Below are 12,779 nucleotides of genomic sequence, written 5' to 3' on the forward strand. Positions count from 1 at the left end.
TCATAGGCCGATTTGGCCTTTTGTAGACGTTTAATATAACTTTCTTTCCTTCTTTCTATACATACATACATATATATATATTTATAGTTATAGTTATAGTTATAGTTGTATATATGTAAATATAACACGAAGGTAGACAGCTTTAGTGAAGTTAGCAAACCTCTGTCCTTTCCATCCATCCGCAGAGTACACATCAATCAGATTTTGCTCCCGATTTATACGATTTAAAAGATATCTCACTCGCATCTTGATTCTCGATGCATCATCCTTCACAGAAGCTTTGGCATGCTTCTTACGCTTTATCTGTCGATGTGCATTACTTTCTGTATTGCTTTTGGGATCTGCTTCAGATGGAGAAGCTTTCTGCTGTGGCGTGTGAGAGCGCAACCACCTGACCAGGCTGCTTTCAGAACCCGCACTTTCATCCTTTTTGGAAGCCTTTGATGAGCTTTTAGGACCGTACCTACGAGCTTTACTCTCCTTTTTTATATCTGGTGTAGAAGCAGAAGCTTCCAAACTTTCAGGTACTATTCTCTCAACCTTTTCTTCAGAGAAAATCTGTTCTGAGGTCTTCACGGATTCCACCTCAACACCTGCAGCTTCTAGATCCTGCTCAGCTTTCTGTTCAAAGGGCCCTTTAGGAGCATCAGCAGGACTGACTTCCAAAACTGGGGGTTTGACTTCGACGACTTCTAATTGTTGCTTCTCTTCTGTAGCCTCTGTTAATCCTTTCTCCTTGTCTGCTTCCCTTGTCATGTTTTCAAAAATCAATATATTTGGATCCAAACTGTCATATATTGCATGCAATTTCCATCACCAAAACTGGACCCTATGGGCTAATCAAAAAATACTCTTTCCCGATGAATGCCAAATCCAGAGAGAGAGTGGCGACTCAATAAATGGCAAGCTGGAGGGACAAGGAGTAGAACTCAGTCGGATATCCCAGTCAGAAGCCTGGTAAAAGTTAACTCTTTCCTTCAACTGCTTTACAGTCTGCTTCAACAGTGCTGCAGAGACACATGACAACAAAATAAATGTTAAATTTCACATAAATCCACGTCAGGCCCCATAAACTTCCCAAAACTTGGTTCCATGAGAGAAAAGGACTTCCGTGAATCCCCAAAACATGGCAGGAACCCATAAGCCAAAAACATAAAAGACAAACATTTGTCACATTTCTCTGATACTACACACACATGCATGTGTGTGGGTGATACACACATATTTGTGTGTATGTATGTGCATATGCATGTATGTAAATATGTATGTATGTATACATACATATATATTTATATATGTATGTATACATGCATACATACATACATACATATTTGTGTGTATGTATGTGCATATGCATGTACGTAAATATGTATGTACGTAAATATGTATGTATACATACATACATACATATATAGACACGCACATATACGTATATGTATGTCTATCTATAGGTCTAGGTCACATATGCATATGCGTATGCATGTCTATCTATAGGTCTACGTCGCATGTGCGTATGTATGTATACACAAACACACACACACATTTGGGTCGCATATGCGTATGTGTGTATACACCCCCCCCCCTCCCCCCCCCCAAGCCAGCATACACACACACATTTATATGTAAATATCTCTCTCTCTCTCTCTCTCTCTCTCTCTCTCTCTCTCTCTTTGTTGCTGGAGTTTTCCTCCCAGATGTTATCCATTAGGAGCTCCTAGTACCGTACTTTTCCTCATAGTTGTTTCAGTTTCAGTTAGTTGTTTAGTTGTTTTTAGCTTTTCTTACACAGACATTGTATCAGATCCACCAATTGTTGTAACCTTTTTGGTCTCATAGGTCATTTTGGCCCTCTGAAGACCTTAATAGATCATTTCATTTCTCTCTCTCTCTCTTTGGTAGTCATACTCGCAATGGTAGTTCTCAAATTTTACAGATTTGTCTCCTACCTTAACTCTTCCACCCTCTTGCTATGTCGAACATCCTCCTCACCAATATTGGCTCTCCTTTTGCCTTTATCACCATGAGGAATGTAAAGGTACAATTCCTTCCTTGTAGGAACCATAACATGAGTCAGTTCCCTGCAATGTGTACCTAGAAATGAAGAGGCATGCCTATGAGATGTGATTCCATGTGTAGTAGAGGTATGGCGAGAGGTTTCTGTCACCTCTTCCCTCTCTTGATGAATTGCAAAGGGTTTGGACGAGGTGGATTTTTGAACATAAGCTCACCCTCTTTTACCTCCACCACATCACCTTGATCAATGAGAAAAGAGAGTGCCATCTCTCTTGGTTTGACACCCAACTCTAGTGCAACAGTTTCCAATGCATCATTCACAAAAGCTGAGTGTCTTTGTGCATCCAATACCTACTTAACTTCTAGATCTTCATGCAAACTCATTAATTGGGTATCTTCCACACGTAGCTCCCTCTTGAGATTTCCCATCTCAACATCCATAGCATCAAGTTCATTAGTGTCTTGCACCTTCTCTTTACCACGGGACGGCTGTCCCTCATTTACGCAATCACCACGGTCTTTCCCTTTACTACGGGATGGCTGTCCCTCATTTACATAGTCTCCACGGTCTTTCCCTTTACTATGGGATGGCTGTCCCTCATGTGAATAATCACCATGGAATGCATGAGATACATTTTCAGCATAGTGCTCATCATTTACATGGGTTCCATGATGTCCATCTTCGACAACCTGTTCTCCACGGGCTTGCCTTCTTGAGAATACATTCACTCCACTACCTGTATGGCTTGCCATAATGTTTAAAAGAACTAACAGTTAGTGTATGCAAGAAAGGATCATCTTCCACGCACAAAGGGAGAAGATCCTAGACTCTGATACCAATGTTATTGCCCCAAAAAGGGTTGAGCACAATCTTGAGACACACTTAAAAACATATTAATACTATTAAACAAGATGAAATGGCACAAAATCAAATGAAATAGCAATGCTACAATTTAAATGACACTGTAATAGGGCTGAAAGGGCTGACCCCCCTTGTAGTAAGATTGTATTATCAAGGATTTCTCAAGACACAAGCTTCATTGGCATCACATGCCAAATTCCCAGTGATATCCATGCGATGAAACATTTTGCAAACATGTTTTGTCAAAGTCGGGGTTGATTCCACAGCTTTTGTTACGAAGAACCTCACTCTCCAATCTCCAGTGTTCTTGCCTTGTCACGTGCATGCACGTGCCATGGCTTAATCCTCAACATGAACAACATTAATCCCTAATTGAAGTCAACATTTAGGGCATCATTAGCAGTAGGAGCATTACCATCAGCATCAGGATCAATAGTATCATCATCTTCAGCATTAGCATCATTAGCATCGGTAATAGAACCATGAGCATCAGCATCATCAACAACAACATCCTAGAGGGCATTGGAGACCTGTCAGGAGCCATCAAGACCTAGTTGGCAGCAGGGATACAAGGCAACATGCGGTAGGCGACAACTTGCATGGTGTAACTATTTGGCCCTCCTAGCTCTATTTCAGATGATGAAACCCATGCCCGAACACTAGACAGGTGGAAGAAGACATGGGGACAAGGTCCATAAGGTTCGATTAAGAAAATACACCATTCTTGATCTAAAAGCAAGAAAAATCAAAAAGTTAAACAAGGTTGACCGCGAGCCAAGGACACCATTGGAAAGAGGAGATTGAGCCGGACCAAAAAGCTAAATGCCGCTTTTTTCAAAAAGTAGCTCCAGGGCCAAAAAGCAAGGCCCTGAAGCTAGAAAAGCAAAACAAGAACTTTTGACTAAAGTTGAGTAATATTTTACTATTAAAAAGACCAAAAGCAAAGTAAAAGGCAAAAGCAAAGCAAAAGCATCACTTTTTGGCAAAAAGCAAGCCTTCCCCAAGTATAAAACAAGCATAAGCCTCTCATGAGCATCAAGTTGAAGAAGAACCTCTTCATCGCGTTGCCATCTTCGTCAAAGCATGGAGATCATCTTCTCCATCATCATCTACTTCATCATGAACCAAATCATGGAATTTTTTATCGTTGCCCGTTGATTCAAAGTGCCTCCATCAACTGTTATGCCACGGCATCACCTGTCCATACGACTGTACGGATCCGTGCAGCCATACGGAACTATACAAACATGTGCGGAGCTATGCAAACTGAAAATTTCAGAAACCCTAAAAATTGCTTTTTGGAGATTTTTATAGCCCAAAAACCATTAAAACAGGTTTTATATCAGTTTCCTTGCTAGAAAAAGCTTTTCCATGGTTTTCTTCATCGACAAGGCTGTAGGAGTTGTGGAGATTACTCATGGAATGAGCGAGAGATACTTGGACTTGGATTTAGACTTGGACTTGGATTTGGACTTGGACTTGGACTTGGACTTGGACTTGGATATGGACTTGGACTTGGACTTGGACTTGGACTTGCACTTGGACTTGGACTTGGACTTGGACTTGGACTTGGACTTGATCAATGGATTGGACCTAGATCTTGGACTTGAACATTGGATTGGACTAGAACTTGGATTGGAACTAGAACTTGGACTAGAACTTATATTGGAACTGGAACTTGGACTAGAACTTGGATTGGACCTAGAACTTGAACTTGGACTTGGATTTGGATTCATTGGACTTGGATTTGGATATTAGATCTGGTACTAGCCCGGTGAGAGATACTTGTGGGTCATACCCGTGGTGTGCACGGCATCACAGATTTCGTGCATAGACATAGACATCGACATCGGCATATCTCTTTGTTTTGTATTCATTGATTGTATAGATCTTGGACAACATGTCCATGGATTATTCTTGAATAAATTCCTCAAAGGGGCCGAGGCTTGTTCCCCGTTCAGTGTGGTGTATTATGCAAGATCCCTATTCCCTTCTCTCTCCCCTCTCTCTCTATATCTTTTGGACACATGGTTGAGTCTATCTCACTGCACGCCTCGCTGGACTTATAGAGCACAATTTCTCTTGAAGATACTTTCTTGGGGTGACAAAGCCATGTTGAGAGCGGAGAGAGACCAAGGGCCTAATGAAGGCAACAACTATGAAGCCAATACAAGACTTCAAGATGGGAACCAGGGTCGTCGATCCATTACTCTTGAGACCACGGCCATGGCATCAAAAGAGTATCATGACCTTCAATAGTTCAGACAGTTTCTCCAACATAGAGAATTCCCCAGCTTGGAGAGCCAGGAAGGAAAAGGACCAAAGAAGGGCAGCATAGTAAAATATGCAGCGGAAGTCTTCGTATTGAAGGATCCTGTCACACAAATGCTCACACCGTCTTCTGTATCCTGAGTTTCATGAGTTTAGCAATCCACTTTAATACTTCAAACTTTAGAGAGAGATGAGAGAGAGAGATGAGAACTGTACACCAGATTGGGTCCCAAATTACCCACTGAAGGGCCCCCTATCCCGTTACCGAGATAGTATTTGCTTTATTACTTTAGAGAGAATGACTGTAGACTGTAGATAAGCCAAACGCAAGATCTCGGAGGATCGGAAGCCTGGCTGAACTGTACACAGCTGTAGAAACACCACAATGAACTAATCTCGAGACTATGCACTCTTCCCAAGGGAATGAGGAAGGGCTGCACACTTGAGGCTGAGAAGGGACTGTAGTGGACTGTTCTAAGCCATGAAAGTATGCTGAAAATGCTTATGAATGCTGTGTTACCTTCACCAGATGGCTGGGGCAGGTGTGGATGATGCATAGTAGGCTGAGAACTGCTGTAGGACTGAAACGCAGATCTGTAGGGGTACTGTGCACAGACCGGCTGATGGATATGCAGAAAACGCAGGTATACTTGCTGAATATGGCCTGTGGAGGACTGTACGGCTGCGTTTGAAGACTATGGACTGCTCTACTGCTGCGTTGCAGTATATGGACTGCTGTACTGTTGCGCTGAAGAACTGTGGATGACTGAAAGCAAAACGCAGATGCTCAAGGGCCGCAGAGACAAACGCAGATGCTCAAAGGGCCAAAGAGACAACTAGCTGCAGGCAGTTATGCTCCTAGGGCTGAGGACTGGGGCACCTTGCTGAATGGGAAACTAAGCACAAGGCTTGCCTATTTATACTAGTTGGGAGTTGGTCAAAGTTGGCTGACTGGTCATAAAGTTATTAAACTTTGTTATAAAAATGGCATTAAATGCTAATAAAATACTATAAAATATTGAAAAAATGCTAGATAAATCCTAGTTAACTCCCTAAGGCTTCTGTGATGTTCTCAGTGATGCATAGGCATATGAATGCATGTTATGCAAAATGCAGAGTGCTTTCTGATGCAAATCGTAAGGCTTCTACTCACTCTACATGCATGAATGATTCTCTCCAAGTGGGTTAAGGGACTTGATTGACTGACTGACCCGCTAAGGCTGAGGAATGACCTACGTAGATCGTGCCTCACTTATCCTGGACTCAGGATATACAATGGGGTCACGACATACGACAAATATCATCCTATTGGTTCTAATAATGTAAGGATGATGCACTGCTGATGATGAGCCATCTTGTCACCATGCACTGAGTGCAGAGTGCATGACACATTCCCTCCTGCTTAGCTTGGCGGCAAGTTCATGGCTTCCAAGTAGACCGCCAACAACTGGGGGTACTCCTGGAAGAACTCCTCGTCTAGCCATACGGCTTCATGGGTACCTCGATCTCGGAATTTCGTATAGAACTGACGTATCCGTCGAGCGGAACCATGCTTCCAACGATGAAGAAGGATCTGCTCGGGCTCAATGACTTCTGCTTCGTCTACCACGTCTGGCTACTGTTCATCTGAAACATCAAACACTTTTTTTTTTTCCGAGAAAAGATCCTTTCATTAGTTATGTAAAAACGCCCGCAGGGCTACAAAAGATCTCTCCTGCTCCTAAGAGAGAGAAGAGCAGTGAATACATCATGGCAGCCCGGGAGACTCTCCCTAGGTGCTGTAAAGTACAAGCATCAGTATAAAGAACTGAGTAGCTAAATCATACAATAGGGGGGGGGAAGAGCCAAACAGGTGGCCTGTAGTGCCAACGGGGGGATCCCGTGTGTAGGGTGTAGAACGGGCCGCAGCGCCAAGTGGCGTGAAAGGCCTGGCGCCGTAAGATCGCCTCATCCGAGTCTCCCCGGATGCGGTCGTACTGTCCTCGCAGGGTGTGGATCAACTCCTGCCAAATCCCCCGAACAGTCTCTGCTGGTGGCTCTAATCTCCCCTCAAAGGCCGTAAAGCACCGGGCCCTCCAGGTGAACCAGATGGTGAGGCTGCTGAGGAGCTCCCATCGTAAATCCCTCTCCTGTGTCCAGCTGGCGGACGAGAAATCCGGTGCCGGAACCAGGCGAGGCTGGCCCCTAATAAATCTGATGGCCTGACTGCCCTGCTCCATCTCATAGCCCATAGCAGGCCCTGACGAAGTCGACCAAGCAGCGGCACCCCACGTAAACATACCCTCTGGAGAGAGGGGGGCCAGAATACGCAGCATCCGCAGCCAAATCTGTTGTGCCTGAGGGCAGTCCCAAAGGCAATGTCTCTGTGTCTCCATAGGGTGGCAGCATCGGACGCAGGCCGCCGGAAGACCGCTGTAAACAAGCCAAGTGCCAACTGCTGAGCCCTTGTGGGCGACTAGCCACTGAAAAGCCGAGATCCTGCGGGCCTGTCGACTAGTCCAGAGCCGAGCCCAGAAATCCTCCAGGAACTCCTGTGAAAGTCCCTGCAATCGCCAATGCCCCGCTGCCGCTGGAGAAACCGCCCTCCTCGCCGTCAAAATATGCCGTCCCAGCCGAACAGTATACTGGAAAAAAGTGATCTCTGTGGCCTCAAGGGATGCATAAGGATCATGCCACTCGTACTCCCCGGGGTCCCACTGTAGCCGGGCCAAGGGGCGCGCTGCATATGCCCATATGCGCCAATCCGGGAGCACATCAGCAGGGTCGGGGTCAATATGCCACTTCCGAGAAGCGGCAGCCACTACCCGAATCCTCTGAAAGGTGCACTTTGCAACCAAAGGCGACTCCACCTCCACTCTCTGGAGTCTGCCCTCATCCTAAATCTCATAATAAAGGCATCTGCCATCCTCAGTGCTGGCTCTGACAGCAATCAGGATCTCCAACTGTGTAAAGGCTCCCATCCACCAAGGGGCCACTGGCTCGAGGGGTGTGAACCACTCCTCTGTAAGTGCCTCCTGAATATCATCCCTCATAATCAACCCCCCTCTGAAGTGACTCAGCCTCTCCACCTGGGTCTCCTCTGGTAGACTGCAGAAAGCCTACCAGTCTCCAAAACTACGAGCTGGGCCTGCCGCTAAAAGTCCCCAGGCTAGACGAGGCCGAGAACCGAGCATATGCCCCTGCTCCGTACGAACCGCTGGGCTCCAGATGAGGCCTGTCCTCCTCATCTCTATGAAGATCCAGCGAATCTCTGGTGCCCAAGTACCCCCTGCAGGGGGCGCCCGAGCCTGCAGTCGCTGCAAGAGGAGCTCTTTCCAAGGCTCAGCGCCTGGAAGCAACCCCCGAACAATAAGCTTCCCCAATAAGGCTCTACTCTGATCGACTGGATCTATAATGCCCAAACCGCCCTGAGCCAGCGGAAGTGTAATAACTGCCCATGCAACCTTTGCCCGAGCTGGCTCACCGTTCCGCCCAGACCACAGAAAGTTCCTGGTCAGCCTCTGTACCTGGCTGATGCAAGAGCTCGAGAAAATCCAGCAAGACGTAATGTACCACATGGTCGCTAACAGCACCTGATTTGCCACCACCACCCTCCCAGCCAAGGATAGTCGAGCTGTACTCCAATACAGTAGCTTCTTCCGAATACTCAGAAGAAGCGGGGCAATCTGCTGCTCAGGTGACAAATCGAGGCCAATCTGGCATCCCAAATACCGCACTGCTGTGCCTGGAGGAATCCATCTAAAACCGGGGTCCGGACTCCATGCCGGAGTGGGAGCACTACTGATCCAAAAGGCCACTGTCTTGCGCCAATTGATCAATGCTCCCGAAGCTGCACTAAAAACCTGGATCGACTGCTCTGCCCGAATAAGATTGGCCTCATGGCCATGCAAAAATAAGCCCGTGTCATCTGTAAACTCAGCATCAAGCAAATCCTCCCCCCGGACTGGGAGCTGAAGTCCTCTCAAACCAACCTCCTCTGCCATCAAATACATACTCATAGCCTCCGCAAAGAAGAGAAAAAGGAAAGGGGCGAGAGGACACCCCTGACGGACTGATCTGGTCAGCTCAAAACTCGGCCCCCGACCTCCTGCAATCAGCACCTGGCTGCAAGCTGTGGAATACAGAGCTGACACCCCTCTGATCCATCCTGGCTCAAAGCCCAGGCGAAGCATAGTGCCCTCTAAGAATCCCCAATCAACTCTATCATATGCCTTCTCAAAATCGAGAAGCATCACGACCAAGTCCTCGCCAAGAAACCTAGCTCGGGCCGTCGCCTCCCAGAAAGTAAAGATGTTGTCAAGCATACTGCGCTCCTTGACAAATCCTGTCTGAGTAGCATGAATCAACTCCCCCAGGAAGGGCTGGATCCTCAAACTCAAGGCCTTTGCTAAGACCTTGTAGACAGTATTGAGGATCGTAATAGGCCTCCAATGCCGAATGTCATCTGATACTCCCTCCCCCTTGGGGATAAGATAGATCAAGCCCTCTGAAAAGCTCTGCGGCATCACCCCAGTGTCCAAAACATGCTGAAAGCCCCTGCGGAGGCCTGGCCCCAAAAGGTCCCAATAGCACATAAAAAAGGCCAGCGTCAGTCCGTCCTCCCCTGGGCAACTATGTCGCGGCAGGACCCTCAAGGCCTCGGCAAGCTCAATCTCTGACAGAGGCGCACCTAGAACTGTACGCATATGGTCTGTGACCCTCCTCTGCACATGGGCCCACACAGTCTGTCTGCAAACATCTCGATCCTCAGTGGCTGGCTCCGCTGAAAGCAGGTCACTATAAAAAGCAGTGGCAATGGCTCTGATCTCCCCGAGCTCAGTAGCTATCGATCCATCCGGTCTACCAAGCTGGCGGACTCCTGCTCGCGCATGACGGGGTCCAGTGATCTCAAAAAACTCCCCAGTCACTCTATCACCAAGCTGCGTCCACTGAGAGGCCTGACGACGATAGTAAAACTCATGTCTCTGCTCCTCTACCTCTCTAACCTCCTGACGTGCCTGGCTCAGCTGGGACGCCACCCACTCACATGCAGGCTGCTGCTCCTGAAGGCGTTGTAGCGAAGCAAGGCTGCGTCTAAGCCGTTGCTCCCGCTCGCGAATCTCTCCCAGTCGTGTCAAAGCTGCAGCGTGTAGAAAAGAGCTAAGATCAATGAGTCCCTGGGCACACTGGCCCGCTGCATCCTGGTCAGAGCACTGACTATCATGCCAGATCCTCTCAATGTCCTCAGCGAGACTGGGATCTGCAAGTACCCTCTCTGGGATCCTCAACTGCAAGCTGGGCTCCCGTGTCCCCTCCTCCAATGTCAATATAACTGGCGCATGATCTGAAAATGAGGTACCGGCGAGAATGCCGACGGAGCCCCCTCGCTCCCCTAACCAATCGCCCACATAAAAGCGATCAATCCGTGATAGATTAGTCCCTCCCTGCCGGCGATCCGACCGAGAGAAACTAAGACTGTCCTGAGACCGGGAGAAAGCCCCATGCTGCCATGCAGCAGTGATCCTCAGTGACATGCAAAACCGGTTCCAAACTGCAAGCTCCGTGCCGTGCACTGTAACATGACTGCCTCCCACCCTATCTGCCGGGTCCTCAAGCATGTTGAAGTCTCCCCCAACACACCAATGTGCGGCCTCTGGCAATGCATCTGTAACCTGAGTCCAGAACTCTGCTCTGGCACTAGCATGATTGGGCGCATAGATGTTGAGCACACCCAATAGCTCATCATGCATCCTCAGAATGACATACTGTGCTCTACCAGGCACAATGATCCCTCGATCCACAATGGCCTGCCGCCATACATCTGCAATAACCATGCATACTCCTCCCTGTCCACCCAAAGGACCAAACCCTGCAGACCAAAAAGTGTCCCATCTACCAGGCATCACCGAACCATATCTCCGGATCCTGCTCTCACCCAAGTGGTGCTCCTGCATCATCAAAATGTCAATGCTGCCACCAACCAGGCATCTCTGAAGCTCCTAACTCAAGCAACCTCGATAGCGTATAAAGTGTGCTCCGCCAAGGCCCTGTACATTCCATGAGATGATCCTCATGGATGCCCTGCCGAGGTGGATGCTGTCTCAGCCGTACGGCGGGCCTTCGCAAGCGGCTTGGATGGAGAGTAGTCCCCATCCGAACGGCTGCGAATCTGCCCACCCGGTGTACTGCAAGAATCCCGGATCAGGCTCCAGTGGCTGTGGCCCATGGCGACTGCCTCCTGCTCTGACAGAGAAACCTCGTGTATACTCACATATCCAGGGTCGCGTGCCAAGTCTGCCACTATGCGCACGACCAAATGCCGAATCCCTGAGGTATCCACACTCCCGGGATCCAAGAAGAAATGAGCCAACTCCCAAAGTCGGCCTATCACATCAGTCACCTCTAGATCGCTCATGTGGTGAGAAAACTCAACTGCTTGAGTCTTCAAAGTGCTGAGAGCGAGCTCTAGAGTCCACTCCCGATCACAAGGTCCACAAAGAGGGAACAAGAAGGCCACCGCTGAGTCTAGTGCCTCCTCCCCGCAGGCCGGAGGTATCACTACATGAACTCGAATGGGTGCTGGCTCATGGGGGCCCTCTGCTCCAAAAAGCCGTGTAAAGGTATAATCAAAGGCCTCCGAGCGCTGTCTAATGCCAAGGCGACTCAGCCAACTGCGGATAGATGAAATCCGTGAGGCCCTAATCGGCATAGGTCTCCTCTATGATGCTCGAGCGAGGTCAGTGCTCAGCGCTCTCCGGACTGCAGGTGAGCGCCAGGGAACTGCCAGGGTCTCCCGGGAAGGTGAGGCGGGTGGAGGGGGAGGAGGGGGAGGCGAGGGAGGTGGAGAGGGAGCCGCTGCCGAAACCGGAGCGGGGGCGGGAGGAGGCGAAGGTGGAAACGAGTCGGTGGGAGGGGACGGGGGTGGGGGGGGTGAAGAAGGGGGAGCTGGAATCTCCACGTCCTTGGTCGCTGCAGGGGTCTCCTCCTGAAGGGGAGCAAAGCTGTTCCTCACGGGAACCCAGTGAGGCTGAGACTGTGGCTGCTGCTGCAGCGGTCTCTGTGCGTGCTGCTGTGGCTGTCTCCCTCGGCGGCGCCCCTGTCCAGGCTGCCACTCCGAGGTCTCTGTGGCCTGAGCAGGTGTCCCTGAGGCAGCCTGCCGAGCCGAATCTGTGGGCGGGCCATCAGTAGCCTGCGGCGGTGGTGAGGGTCGAGGTCTCCTGCAAGGGCAGGCCTTGGCCAGATGACCGACCTGCCTGCAAATGAAGCACCGGTTCGGGAGCCCCGAGAACTCCACTCTCTGATCTATCCACCCCCCCCCTATCCTAGGTAGCTGAATGACCTTAGGAAGGGAGGAGATGTCAGACACCAACACTCTGACCAAAGGTAGCCCAGCTGCTCTGGCCACCACTGAAGCTGCTGAGGGGCCCGTCTCTAGTACCGAGCCCACCAATGCTCCGAGCCTGGAGAGGAGCGGAAGATACTCCCGACGGAGACCAAGGAAACAAACTGTAATATGGAAGAGGCGCTCTCCCTGCTCCGCCGCTACTGGGTCGAATCCATGCTGCCAAGGTCTGAAGAAAGCCCGAGCACCCCTGATGTCCAGAGGACTCATGGCAAGGACCTTGGCAACGCTCTGGGCGGCCTCGAACTCGAT

At 49.1% G+C, this 12,779-nt stretch overlaps 1 protein-coding gene across 4 annotated transcripts in view; it reads right to left on the reverse strand.

The window, feature by feature from the left end:
* LOC147607324 (pathogenesis-related homeodomain protein-like) overlaps nt 1-12,779 on the reverse strand; it is a 59,295-nt gene that overhangs the window by 21,560 nt on the left and 24,956 nt on the right. For all 4 annotated transcript variants that reach the window (XM_086790417.1, XM_086790415.1, XM_086790418.1 and 1 more), the window contains exon 2: nt 161-1,007. In XM_086790417.1, coding sequence (XP_086646543.1) covers nt 161-756 — 596 coding nt within the window. In that variant the 5' untranslated portion in view covers nt 757-1,007. The remainder of the gene's footprint in view (nt 1-160; nt 1,008-12,779) is intronic.

The sequence above is a fragment of the Cibotium barometz genome, chromosome 55 (assembly GCF_041138505.1).
Source record: "Cibotium barometz isolate CiBa-2024 chromosome 55, ASM4113850v1, whole genome shotgun sequence".
Classification (NCBI taxonomy): Eukaryota; Viridiplantae; Streptophyta; class Polypodiopsida; order Cyatheales; family Cibotiaceae; genus Cibotium; species Cibotium barometz.